Genomic DNA, 14,718 nt, shown 5'->3' on the forward strand with positions numbered 1-14,718 from the left:
AGGACGCCTTTGGCAGGGCTCTCCTCGGGTAATTGACCTGACCAGCTTCCTTTCCCCCCAGTCACCATAAAACAACACATCGTGCACCTGGAACTGGACTCAGAGAATAGCTACACAACTGGACGGCTTCCCTTCCCATCTGCCAGCACTCAGGAGCCACTACATGTTGGAGGTATCCCAGGTAACTCTTGCATTGGCTTCTTCTACACCCGTGTTGCCCCGTGTCTGCTCTTAACATTTCTATCTTAACCCACTAAATCCAATGCCTTTGGTTATTAGTTGAGCAGCAGTTGGCTGGACAGTGGAGACAGTGAGGCCCTTTGCTCTAACACATGGGAAAAATCTCATTGCTAGCGATGGGCAAATTGTATAGCCCAGGCCATATTACTGCTGCTGCTTCTGGTCCAAGCCTATGATTTATAAGCCCCTCCTAAGAGGCCTCATTAACCTAGAAGCCTGATATCAGCAAAGAATCAGGAAAGGGGCTGAAACTGGTCTCTCCTCTCTAGGCATTTAGTTTTACTGGTGAGTTATTAAGCTTTGGGGGGCCAGCATGGAGAATCAAGCAGGTTCTGGAATTTTGCCTGGAATGAGCCTTGTCATTCCTCCTTGTTTTATGTTCCTCCAAATAGTTTGTTAATTTTATGGGTCTTCCGTGACCCATAAAAAGCACTAGAGTCCAGAGTTGTTATCTATTGATTTAGCCTATGGAATCTCCTTCTTTGCAGATTGTGAAGAGTAGACTTGTTGCTACTTATCACAACAGGCAGGGGCATTGGGTGCATGGCCCAAGACCCTCGGTACCGTTAGCTCTAATGAGACTATTTTTTAAGTTGGGTACGTTCACTTGACAGTGTGAATTACACACTGAATGCCTCTCCTTTTCTCTTGAAGCCAATTTGAAGACCCTGAAGCTGCCCGTGTGGAAATCATTTTTTGGCTGCCTGAAGAACGTTCAAGTCAACCACATTCCCATCCCTGTCACTGAAGCCTTAGATGTGCAGGGGACTGTCAGCCTGAATGGCTGTCCTGACCACTAACTCAAACCTTTCCAGCAAGGGAAATCACCTTCAAAACCATGGCTACCCAACATACTTCCCTCTCTCTCTGCAAGATCATTGCTGACTTGAGATGCCATCTAGACTAGTCTAATTTTGAATTCCAACCACATTTACCGATCATTTTGGCATTTGGTGCCACATGCGTATTTTATATGAAAATCCCATATCTTGAAGATGCTGAACAAATTGTTACATGCTTTCAATAATATCTTTTTCCACTAAAAATTAAATGTCTTTTGAAAAACATTATTTTCCACCTGTTAAAAAAATAAATATCTTTCAAAGCACTTTAAAAACACAAAAAAATTGTACATGTGTTAAGGGGTTATAACTTATGGGGTTAAATAAAAGCAGTGTACTCTTTAAATTATGATGTCTTATTAGCATTAAACTAGTAGCTTGATGGTCATTGTTAATCATACTAATTCTTCAGCATGTGTTCAGTGTGCTGCCTACAACATAGTTTTCCACAGATAATTGTTAAGCACATACTGGTGAGGTACTATGTGTGCTCAATGTTGGACATACAATCAGGCAAAAGAAGTAATTCCCACCCAGAAGGAATATGCAGTCCAATTGGAGAGACACACAATATTCATAAAATAGTAAATAACAAACGGAATTAATGAACCTGTATTTCCCTTTGGTTTCCTATGTACAGTGTGCTACCAACCAAGTCTAAATTATGATTATCAATTCCTTGAGGGCAAAAACTATCTAGGAGGGGAGCTGAGATAGATACACATCCTATAATTAAAGCTTTGCATGGCAAGCTAACAGGCATCAATAGGAAGGAGGAATTGCTTCTGGTTTTATCTACAAAATAATGAGCTATGTACTAGACCAGTATTATTACCCAGCACCAGTCTTCCTAATGAAGACAACTATATAAGCATTGTTGTGTCTCCTACATAGAATTTGTCCCTCAGAAGAAAAAATAACAAATAATACTAAAATTTGGACATAGTAATCCTATTTTTATTTTTATTTTTATTGCTCCCTGTCTGCCACCTCTGAAATGGAGCCACATTCCCTACAACCCAGTGCTCTCCTGACCCTCACACTGCATTCCTGTGGACATGCTTTCTAACAACCATATCTATGTAACCATGGACTATTCTCCTGGAGAGGTAGCAAGTTCTGCAACACAGAGGGCATTCAACAGAGGCTGGCACCATAGTGGGCATTAGAGGTGCTATGTTGACTCAGACATTGAATTGCATGACCTTAAGCTATGTGTTTTCTGAAAACATTTGATTTTCTTTCTTTTTTAAAAGATTTTATTTATTTTATTCATTCATGAGAGACACACAGAGAGAGGCAGGCTCCCTGCAGGGAGTCTGATGCGGGACTCAATCCCAGGACCCAGGCATCACGACCTGAGCTGAAGGCAGACGCTCAACCACTGAGCCACCCATGTGCCCCATGAAAACATTTGCTTTTCTTTTTTCTTTTTTTTTAATATTTTATTTATTTATTCATGAGAGACACACAGAGAGAGAGGCAGAGACACAGGCAGAGGGAGAAGCCGGCTCCATGCAGGGAGCCCAACGTGGGACTTAATCCCAGGTCTCCAGGATCACACCCTGGGCCAAAGGCAGGCACTAAACTGCTGAGCCACCCAGGGATCCCCAACATTTGCTTTTCAAATGACAACTTCATCAGATGATTACCACCCAGACACTGAGTCTGCATGAGCATCCATTTTACCTGTCTTGGCACCAGCTTCACTAAATGGGTGGTTCTTTCCTCTGGGTTCATGCTGTTAATCTAACGGAAAGTCATTAGTGCTGATTATTCATTAGCACTTCCTTGATTCCTTATAAAGGAACAATGAATTCACTACCACTACCAGTTTTTCTTCCGTTTGGTAGTAGCTTGAAGAACAGCAGTCCCTCTGCCTTATCTGAGTATTGTCCCAGCCACCAGAAGGCAGCTGAGTGTGTCACAGATGGAATTACCATTAAGGAAACAGAAAGCCCTTGGTTTGCCTCCTCTCAGATTGTACATGTGTGTTCTCTGAAAAGAATGTTTACAGCTCCTCAAATGAACCACTGTACAAATTATTTGTAAACTTTAAAGTGCCACACAATTATTACCACTGGTGTTTTCTTCCTGGCTCAAAGTCTCTGATGGGTTGGGCTCACTTTTGGGGCAAGAGGCTGAGAAGAGACAGCAGGCTCTCTGGTGGTTGGCTTTGACCAGTTAATGACAGGTCTACAGTTGGTTTCACTTTGGTCCAGGAGAATGGGGGAGTGTGAGAAAGCCAACAGCACAACCATCCAGACAACAGTCACTTCAGGGGCATCAGGTAACTATGAAGCAGTCATGTGTCTTCCTGGGCTGCTTCGTTGAACATCTCCCAGAGTACCTCTTGACCTCATTTCTCAGTGCAAGGGTTACTCCTCATAACCCTCTGGCAGAGGGTAATGGCCCTGGACAGAACATGCTGACATTTCCTTCCTCCCGGGTGGGAAGTAGTCTCACTTCCCCAAAGAGAACTTTGACTTAGCTCCTTTCTGCCTACTTGCCATGCAGTGCTGCCCTGCAAAGTCCCCAGTCCCCAGCTTCTGCCCTCCCAACCACATTGACTCCTGTCCCTCTCCTGGCTCCCTGGCTTTCCAACTTTGTGTAGGTCAGTGCTAGCCTAGAGAGGCCAGATTCTTTCTTAGAAATGACGGCTTAAAGCCAACATGAATAGAACCATTTCTCAATAGCATTATTGTAATTGAATACAACTGGCATCTACATTCACTATAGAAAAATCAGAATATGCAGAAAAGCATAAAAATCACTCATAGCTCATCACTCAGAAATCTGTAGGTCTTTAGTTATATGTCCATATTCTTTTCTTTCTTTTTTATTTTATTTTATTTATTTATTCATGACAGACACACAGAGAGAGGCAGAGATGTAGGCAGAGGGAGAAGAGGGCTTCCTGCGGTGAGCCTGCTGCAAGACTCGATCCCAGGATCCCAGGATCATGATCTGAGCCAAAGGTAGATAGATGCTCAACCATTGAGTCATCCAGGTGCCCCTGTATTCTTTTCAAATGCATATGTATTTCCTTACAAAATTACAATTATACTACATATATTTTTATATGGTTTTCAAAACTATATGGTGGATTTTCCCAGGTCTTTGACTATAGAACATTCCAACAAATGAATTTATCATAATGTATTCAACCAACCTCCAGCCACTTAGGCAACTGGGTTGTTTCAACTTTTTGTAATTATAAGCAACACTAGAATGAATATGTCATGGAATATAAACTCATTTATTTTTCTTCTTCTTCTTACAAGTAGAACTACCAGGTCAAAGGGTATGAACGTTTTTATATTTGTGGTTAGCTATTGCCACATGTGTCCTAAAAGGTTATATATCCTCTTACATTCAAATCTTTTTAAACTGGCCTTAGGGTCTGATGCCACTAAGTATGAACTGACCAACATCTGACCCTGGGCTTCAAGACAAGGAGCAGTGTGGGAACAAACAGCTCATAGACAGCCACCATGCTCCAGGCTCATCTGAACCAAAATCCCGGCACCTGGAAATGCATGGTCAGCTGACGGGCTCTGATGGGTCATTCTGCACAACATGGTAAGCCTTAGAACACAAGCAGCTTTATCATTTGTTCCTAAGAACTAGTGCTGAGCCACAAGGGGCCAGGTTTGCAGAATGTGGCACTCTCAGAGAGCCCCAAACCAATGTCAGGCCTGGGACATGCTTCCAGAAAAGAGCGAGGCACTCATCCGAGGGTTTGAAGAATATACTGTGCTCTCTGGGCAGCCACCGAACCTCAGCCAGAGTTCAGTCAATGGCTTCTTCCTCCTCCATCTTGTAAGTTTGCTTTCTTTGGGTTTGAAGCTTAAGTAAGGATTCGCTAAGGCAAAATTTCTAGGGTTTAAATGGGTAGAAGCTCAAACCCCCATCCCTCTCATCACCCTGCCCCCCACAATGGAGAAATCCAGAACAGAAACCCTTTTTTTTTAACATGAGTGATAATGGTAATAATAGCACAATAATAGCACTGGCGGTTGGTGACAGATGTGTCATGTTTCCAGTTTCCTAATTTGCCCAACAATATAACTTAATTCCTCAGCATTGAAATTCTAGCATAATGCCTGCATGCCTGAGTGTGGAAAACAGAGACAAAATTGGAATATCTGTTAATCACCCTCAGGGTGAGGAAAAGTTATTCTCCCAGAGGACAGGGTCCTAAGATGATGAATACTGTTTACTGAAAATGTTTTTTTCTCCTTTGTTCATAAAAACTTCTATGACCTCAGAATGTGAAGCGTACCTTTCTACTGCCAGAAGGTTTAATTCCCTATAAATTTTAAATGTGTGGTTTATTTTACTCTACATTGAGTTCTTGATAAAATGAGAATCGAGAATTTCAGAGGATGAAGGACTGGAACTTTCTACAGCACTTCAGTCTTTGTGACTGCACACAGCACAGCATACACTTACCAATTAAACCATCCCTTGCTCAAAGGGTTTTTGGTAATTAGTAATTGTAATCATTTCATACTCAGGGAACGTGCTTTCCCAGACAGATATAATGGAGCTGGATAACTGCTGATGTAGGTCTGCATGTTGTCCATTCGAAAGACAAATATCAGTAGGTACTTGCTATTCCTATGGGGAATAAGCTTCCTCAGAAGTAGTCTGTGCACTATAAAATAAGCAAGCATCTTTAGCATTCAGCTACAGTGCTGTCAACAGAAAATAAGATCTTTTTTTTTTTTAAGGTATTTTTTACTTATTTATGATAGTCACAGACAGAGAGAGAGAGAAGCAGGCTCCATGCACCGGGAGCCCGATGTGGGATTCGATCCCGGGTCTCCAGGATCGCGCCCTGGGCCAAAGGCAGGCGCCAAACCGCTGCGCCACCCAGGGATCCCCAGAAAATAAGATCCTTAATGTCATGTTTCTGCAATGTCCTTGGTGAGGGGGAGGCCTCTCTCATGGGCTGAGGTGTTGAAGGACTTTACCAATCACAGTGGGGTTTGTCTCCTGTTCTACTGTTGCCCATAATCCACCTCTTCTCACTTCCTCATGATTAGAGGGAAGCCCTTTGGGAAAACCACTGGCCCCCCACCTTCAGGAAAAACCTTTGCTCTAGGAAGTCATTTGAATTTGAGCCACTCTTTGCTCTCTTGGGCCTATAATTTCCATTGACTTTCAAGCATGCAGGCTTTCTGTCATAGGGTTTAGAATATTCTAGAAGTTATAAAAAATCACATCCCTTACTTCAAAGGCTTCTCTGAGACTTCAGTGAGATGATGAATATAAGCTGTTTGAGAAAGTCGCTGTTGGCGTTACCCGCTATTAACAATGTAAAGCAGGGAACAGACCTATCAGAAGTTGGATACGTCCTTATGCCTTCAGTTTTTTTCTGGGAAAGGAATTCAAATGTCCAAAAGTAGGAAAGCCAGAAACCTATTGAGGAAGTTTCCTATTCTACTTATGGCTTAGGTTTGTCACTTTTCCTGATTTGCCATTCCAGGGAAACAGTGGAGGAAGCCAACTTCCCCTGTGCTTATAGCATTGCCGTGTACGTGAGCAAGATACATGTCAGGGGAAGAAAAAAACCTTTGTTGTAGATGCGGCTTGTTGCCAGCTCACACCCCTTCACTCTCACCCCTGCAAGGCTGGCCACCCTGACTTCCAAATGCCAGCACCTACATTTCTTCTAGGCTTTTCTTTGATTGCCAAAGTCAGCTGTGTCCACTCAGGCAGTACGTCAGCCAGCTGTGTAGGGATTCATGCCTCAGGTGTGTCTCTTGCCAATGACTCTCAGGAGCTTGTGTCTTTTTCCCCAGCTGTGTTGCAAGGATGTGTCCTGTACTGGTTCCCCGAGCTTCTCCAGCAAGATACCTCTCCAGTTGTCCATAGTGGAAACTGGCTTGGAAAGCTCACTTCATTGGCTGCCTATCCTTCTGTGTCTTCCTCTCTTTCCTCCCTCATGAATGGTGTTTCTGTCACCTCCCAAATAAGCTACCTGTACTCAAGTCCTTGCTCAGGCTCTGCTTCAGGGGATGCCAAATTTTAGATACCTTCTAACAAGTAGATCTTGTCTCTGTGTGTCCTCTGTGGGTGTAAAGACCCCATGGAACCAGATGCCTTGAAACTCGAACCAATGTTGCAATTCCATGACAGCACAGAAAAATATCACTGGGGTCCATAAAGACTCACCTCCTCACTCCCCTACATGCCTTGTGCAATACGATAATGCATTTGGAGAAGCCCAATTCAGGCAGGAGTGAGGGGAACCAGTCAGGAGCCCATGGATGAGCAGAAAACTTAGCGTTTAGTTTCGCCTTGATCTCAGAAGTTGCTCAAATGTCCCAGTTTCTCCAGTTCAGCCAGGAAGGTCTTTCTTGCCTTTTCAATAGAGCATGGGCAGGTAATTGGCCTTGCTATCAGAAAGTCACAAACCTACGTCCTAGGAGATAATGGGACCTTTGTGTTTTTGTTTTACTTATTTATTCATGAGAAACAGAGAGACAGAGAGGTAGAGACACAAGCAGGCTCCATGCAGAGAGCCTGACATGGAACTGGATCCCGGGTCTCCAAGATCACACCCTGGGCTGAAGGTGGCGCTACACTGCTGAGCCACCCGGGCTGCCCTAAAGACTCATGAGAAAGGAGAGCTCCTGGAGATTCTGATTCCCAAGGTAGGATCAGGGCCCAGAATTCTGTTTTTTTAAATAAATACACCAGGTGGTTCTCATAATCAAACAAATGTAGGAAAGACACGACTTCACATTTCACTCTGTTGCTATTCTACAAATAGGTAGATTTGCCTAGAAAATAATCCTATTACTAGCACCCAAAACAGTTATCCTTCAGTTAGAGAATCTGCATTTAACTAAGGATCTAATGTAATTGTATAGAATGAGGAAAACAAACATTCTGAACTGCCACAGCTGAGGGTTATCTATTAGTGTCACACAGGAAGCATCAAAGAGCCCACGATGCTGCCCAATGGTAGAAGCCATTTTTTTCCTTCTCATGTCAACTAGGAAATAACTCTTCCTGTCAAAGGAGAATGAGGAGCCATCTAAGCTAGGTCATATGCAATTCAGGAATAAAAAAAAAAATGTAGGAAAAAGCATTACAGGCAGAGGGAAGAGCATGTGCTAAGGCACAGAGAAGAGAGTGAGCATGGCTAAGGGGAATTGATGAGAATCCCAGGTACATTGCTTGGGCAGAGTGTGACCACAAGGAAGCAGGTGCAGGTCAACAGAGAGTGCTGGGTTGGGGGTGAACAGGAGCCAAGTCCTGGGACATGAAGATCCCCCACTAGCTGCTGTGAGACACAGGAAAGCAAGAAAGAGGCAGTGGGTGAGGGAAATTTCAGTGGAGTGACAAAGCCTGAAGTCAAAGTCTGGGAGAACCAAGGGGAGTGGGCAGGAGATGAGGAAGTATTGGCAATTCGTGAAAATTACTTTCAGGTAGCTTGATTGTGATGGAAAGGAGAAAGAACTTGGGGAACATATGATTGGAGTAGATTGCTTTGTTTTGACTTAAGGCAGAGTAGAGGGATCCCTGGGTGGTGCAGCGGTTTGGCGCCGGCCTTTGGCCCAGGGCGCGAATCCTGGAGACCTGGGATCGAATCCCACGTCGGGCTCCCGGTGCATGGAGCCTGCTTCTCCCTCTGCCTGTGTCTCTGACACTCTCTCTCTGTGTGACTATCAAAAATAAATTAAAAAATTTAAAAAAAAAAAGAAGGCAGAGTAGAGGGGCACTTGGGTGGCTCCGTTGGTTAAGGGTGTGCCTTCAGCTCAGGTCATGATCTCGGGGTCCTGGGATGGAGCCCCACGTCAGGCTCCCTGCTCAGTGGGAGCTTGCTTCTCCCTCTCCTTCTACCCCTCCCCCTGCTCATGCTCTTTCTCTCAAATAAATAAATAAAAATCTTAAAAAAAAAAAAAAGGCAGGATAGAGTATGTTGTATGCTGGCAAAGAGTTAGTTTGTAGGGAAAAGTTAAAGAGGATATTTGATGCTGCCAAAGAGGTAAAGGGGGCAGGAATGGACTTGGAGGGAGTGGCCTTGATAAAAGAGGAAGGAGGGCTCTTCCCTTGAGCCTAGAGGATGGGAGGATGAGTGGAGAGGGGACTCTGTGCGCCCTTGGAGAACTTAGGGAGCTTCTATATTCCCAGAGAATTAGGAGATAATGTGGTCTGTGGGAGGGGGCTTGAGGACAAAAGACAAAATGTCAGTGAGTGCTGTGGGCGCTATGAGGATCAGCTTGCCAGGTACATGCACAACACTTACGGAGAACTTGGGGCTTTTCCAGGGATATGCTTTAAGGTAGGTTTTTGGTGGCACTGACTCACAAACTAATATTTAGACAGGTAGAGAAATAAAGAATAAAGCTTTCGAATCCTTATTTTTTTCCTTCAATTTTTGTCTTCCATTTTCTAGGTGCCAAGAGTTGACTTCTCTTTTTTAAGTTAATTAACTTGTTAATTCATTTATTCATGAGAGACACAGAGAGAGAGGCAGAGACATAGGCAGAGGGAGAAGCAGGCTCCCTGATAGAGCCTGATGTGGAACTCGATCCCAGGACCCCGGGATCAAGACCTGAGCCGAAGGCAGTTGCTCAACCGCTGAGCCACCCAGGCACCCCAAGAGTTGACTTCTTTACCCTCTTCCATTCACAGCCTGGTTGGCTTATTTCATCCAGTGGTTCCCAATCTCTTCAATACAGATGTCTGTGTCCCCAGACCTCCCCAGAATTCTGATCTTAAGTGAGGCAATATATTAAGTCATTTTTTTTAAAGATTTTATTTATTTATTCATAGAGACACAGAGAGAGAGGCAGAGACACAGGCAGAGAGAGAAGCAGGCTCCATGCAGAGAGCCTGACATGGGACTCGATCCAGGATCCCCAGGATCACACCCTGGGCTGCAGGCAGCACTAAACCACTGCACCACCAGGGCTGCCCTATTAAGTCATTTTTAAAGCATTTTTAGTATACATTAGCTGGCATCCAGATCCTTTGCTGTCAGCCATGCTCGGGGAATAGTCCTTTCCAGTTGCTTGCTGAGCAATCACTAGAATTTTATAAGAGGTGGCCACTGAAACTCTTTTGAACTTTGTTTTATACATGTTTCCTTAACCATGGGTTTCATTATAGCTTAACATAACTTTCATTTCACAGTATCCCTTTCAACAAAATCTTTTGAACTTTTACCAAGTCTTGAGATTAAAGAACTCCTTTAAATATTGTTTTAGGTAAAATATATTGTTTTAGGTAGATGGGGAGGGGTGGACAGGCACATGGAGCACAGTGATCAATACCTGGATTGAGACTACCGCATCTGACCGTTTCAGTCCTGAGTCTCTCAGGAAGAAAGCATTCCTTGTGAGATGGGAGGTACTTCAGCCTCACTGAAATGGGGGTGCTGCTCATTACACTAACAGGGCTCCTCCTGGAAAGAAAGTAGGAAAAGGCACCAGGAGTAAGCCAGATGTTCCTGGTCCCATGTAGTTGGTAGTGGGTCCTAAAGGCTACACACACTCACCCTTTCACTCACACACACGCATGTGCATGCACAAATGTGTATGCTCTCCCACTCTCTCTCTCTCCCTCTCTCTCTTTCTGTCCCCAACCGACAGCAAAGAGTGAGTGTTCCAGATGAGGTGGTGGGGAAGTGGAAACAGGCAGTGTGTGACGGGTCTTGCCAATGGAGAATGTGCCAGATATGCCCTTTGCAGTGAGGTTTCAGTCACAGAGGTGGAGGGAGGACCACCAAATCGTCCCTTGCCTCAGGCCAGGGCGCAGGAGCTCCACAGCCTTCTGAATAAAAGCTCCTTTGGACCGTGTATCTGCCGCGGCCACCGTGGCCATCTAGCACGGGACATGATTGAAGCTTTTGGGATAACAGCTCAGAGGGTCTCTCTATTGTGGCACCACCCACAACCCCCTCTCATGTCTCTTCTCCCCCTCTGAGTCTCCTCACAGGCTGACCCTTACTGTGGGTCAGGAGAGGGGAAGCTGACCCCTTGCCTTCCTCTGGTCTTGACCATGATTTGCTGCCTGCTGTAGGCATTCTCTGCAAAGTTGCACATTAAAGACTCTGCTTTTACCTCAGGGATGCAGAGAGCTCATAGGAGCTGCCATCATGGCACCACCCTGGGAGCTGGCACATTGATGCTGGATGTGGGATGGAGACAGTGACTTGCCAGGTTTCTCAGGGCTGACACTGCCGCCCCACATGTGATGACAGGAGACACTCTGCTGGCATCATAAAGCCATGTCTTCACTGGCTGCATCCTGATTTCACCCAGGAGTCACACAGCAAACAAGCTGCACACTAGATGCTGCCCTCTCTGGCCCCACCTGTCATTCTTGGCCGTAGAAGGTTAGGCCATAGAGCAGAGTTAAGGGGGTACCGTAATAATTAAAGATCCAACAAGTTCAGGGAGCCTATGAGGCAGGAGTGGGGACCACCTGCCATGATGACCTACCCTGAAGGGCATGGCAGCCCAAGAGTCCTTCGAGCACCTTCTCCAGTGTGCTGCTGTTTATGTTTGTTTTGTTGTTGAGCTCTCACTAATCTCAACCACTAAAGTGGATCCCTTTGGATTTCATGCTCTCGGTATAAAATGGAAATGTAGAGGGAAGAGTGTGGGTTTTGGCTCAGCAAATGGGCTGGAGACCTAGCCCTGATACAACTTGGTGTTATAATCTTGGACAGGTTTTCTAACCTGGCAAAAAAAAAAAAAAAAAAAAAAAAGAATCAGCTGTCCCCCCTCTAGTCCTAAGATTAAAAGAACAAAAGACTCCTGAAGACTCACATGGGGGGCACCTGGGTGGCTCAGCCAGTGAGGTGTCTGACTTTGTTTTTTTTTTTTTTAAATTTTTTATTTATGATAGTCACAGAGAGAGAGAGAGAGAGAGAGGCAGAGACACAGGCAGAGGGAGAAGCAGGCTCCATGCACCGGGAGCCCGATGTGGGATTCGATCCCGGGTCTCCAGGATCGCGCCCTGGGCCAAAGGCAGGCGCCAAACCGCTGCGCCACCCAGGGATCCCGAGGTGTCTGACTTTGGCTTGGGTCATGATCCCAGGATCCTCCAATTGAGCCCAACATCAGGCTCTCTGCTCAGCAGGTAGCCTGCTTCTTCCACTCCACTGCTCCTTCTCTTTCTCTCTCTCTCTCTCTTTCTCTCTCTCTCATAAATAAATAGAATCTTAAAGAAAAAAAAAAGACTCACATGGGACCCAGCCTACTTTTGGGGATTTGAGTCAAAACTCTACCTCATAGGGAAGTGGGTGCACTTGCCTGGTAAGTGCTTTGTACTCTATACACCAAGGGAAGCCATCACAGCCCCAAAGGAGGCTCCTCAAGAATCAGGAACAGCACTGTGATCTCTTTCAGAAATACATCTGACTCTGGGTGCCACTGGTCCCATCTTGCAGACCAAGAAGCTCAGGCTCTGCAAGCTTAAGCAATTTGCCAAGGTTCAAAGCCAGGTGCTCTGATTCAGAACACAGGTATTTCCCTACTCCATGCTGGAACTGGGTCCCAGAACAGGACAAAAACTGGAAAGACCAAGCTGCACGGTACAAAAAAGAGAAGCAGTAGGGACTAGGTTTGGAAAGATTGTGGCCTTTTTTAAAGAACATCTCTCTGCATCTGGTTCTGATCTTTGACCAAGACAAGCTGGGGCTGCAGTAAAAGATGAAAGCTGATAGGTTCAGCCGATAGGCAGCTATTTCAAGTCCTATTATCCACATAGTTTTGCGTAGTCAGTTGCTCCACAAATCCAAGAGCTAACATCATTTGGTCTGAAGACACTGCAGAATAATTACAAGCTGAATAAAGCCCTCATGTCAAAAGAAAGGGAAATGTAAACCAGAGGCAACTAATTACTGTCAAGGGCAGGCATTCACTGGCCTCAGACTTCATTTTCTTCTTTTAGTAATTTCATTTACACACTCACAAAAATGGAGAAAAATTTAAAATAAAAGCAAACCTGGTTACATATCAAGAAAATGTGTGGCACTCTAAGCTTCCTTCCCCCTGCTTCCTCCCATTAAATTCTTTTATGTAAATTGCTTCCTCCCTATGTCTCAGGCATAATAAATATTCATTGAAAGAAGGAAAGAAAGAAATTGCACAAGTGGGGATGAACTAAAATGTAAAGATTCCCAAACGCCGCTCTCAACTCTCAATAGCATCATGTGTTCTATTACTGAAGGTTAATGGGAAATTGATCCATTAATCAATCAGTGGAAGACTTTTAGAAACAGAATGACTATTCAACTGTTTGGTGAAAACTAAGGGAACCACTTCCTCTCCTGGGTCCAATGTTTCCCCAGGTAAGTGGATTCAGTTTAACCTATGGATTCATCAAAATGATACCATCACCTCTACACAAAGCAACTCTTTGGGCATTTAAAATAATTAAAAAGAGAAAACCCGCCTGGGTCCTGATGGCAACTGCTGTCCAAGGAGGAGAATCAGATGCTACAGGGCACAGCAGCCCAACAGCTTCTCCAACCAGAACAATTTAGGCTTCTGTAACCAAAGCTCAGGATCTGGCCATTAATTAAAAACAAAACAGAACAAAAGAACACATGTACCATGTATTAAGCACGTGTCAAGGTACCAGACACTGTGCTAACCTCTTGACTACACAACGTCATTTACTCTTAACATCCACCTTAAGAGTCAGGTATTATTCCTCTGTTTGGCACAGGAGGAAACTGAGACTTAGTAAGCCCCAAGGTTACCCCAAGATGCTCAGCAGCCCCAGCTTGTCCCGGTCAAAGATCAGAAGCAGGTCAGTCCTCACAGAACTATGATTCACATTGTATTAACCGTGCACTCCGGATGCTCCACCGTCGGGGAGGGCAGGCTTGCTCATCCTGAAGGGACTGCTTCTCCCAGGGTTAGCTAACTCACAGAGGCGGTGAAAGAATCACCTGTGACACGTGCCCTTCATATGCTCACCCCTCAATCTGGAGCCCCTGCCCCCACCTCCTCTGTGGCTCCCACACTCAGGTCCATTATCCCCTGCGTCAGGTACCAGATCACTAGGGAGAGGCCCCATGCCAAACCCCCCCCCATTGAAATTATTCAGATCAGCCACTCCCAACCCTGCCTACCTTGCCTTACCTGTTTCTTCCACTGAAACCACAGTGAAAGCTCTTGCCCCCATCTGTCCTCTCTCCTCCTGCTTCCCCACTGACCCTGATCCTTCTCATGGGTTCTCCCTCCCTCGTCCACGGCATGGTGTGGGATCCATGAGTATAACATCCTATTGGGATCCATGAGTATAACAAGCCATGTTTTCAATAGCAATTGTCTCCCGATCTGCTGATCTCACCATCCCTGAAGAATAACAAGACCTGCATTTTAATACACACCCAGGGTCACCCCTGCACTAACCTGAATCATGAAAGCAGAAACACTAGCAGGATACATCGTGACTTATTTATTAACAGAATAGGTGTGTTCAAAGACAAAATAAAGCCTTCAAGAGTATATTCCAAGGGCATGAAGGATCACTCGTCTAACTCACTAACCCTACTCGACCCCCGTAGTGGCCTTCCATTTCTCACTGAGTTTCAATGGCATTGTGGTGACAGGGAAGGAAAATGTCAGAATATCTGGGGGGCCTTGATCTGCGT

At 45.0% G+C, this 14,718-nt stretch overlaps 1 protein-coding gene across 2 annotated transcripts in view; it reads left to right on the top strand.

Moving 5' to 3' along the window:
• LAMA3 (laminin subunit alpha 3) overlaps positions 1–1,428 on the top strand; it is a 249,144-nt gene extending 247,716 nt beyond the window's left edge. For both annotated transcript variants that reach the window (XM_072735102.1, XM_026006526.2), the window contains 2 exons: positions 62–181; positions 895–1,428. In XM_072735102.1, the coding sequence (XP_072591203.1) occupies positions 62–181; positions 895–1,040 (266 nt within the window). In that variant the 3' untranslated portion in view covers positions 1,041–1,428. The remainder of the gene's footprint in view (positions 1–61; positions 182–894) is intronic.
• The last annotated feature ends 13,290 nt before the right edge of the window (positions 1,429–14,718 follow it).

The sequence above is a fragment of the Vulpes vulpes genome, chromosome 13, assembly GCF_048418805.1.
Source record: "Vulpes vulpes isolate BD-2025 chromosome 13, VulVul3, whole genome shotgun sequence".
In the NCBI taxonomy this organism is placed as follows: Eukaryota; Metazoa; Chordata; class Mammalia; order Carnivora; family Canidae; genus Vulpes; species Vulpes vulpes.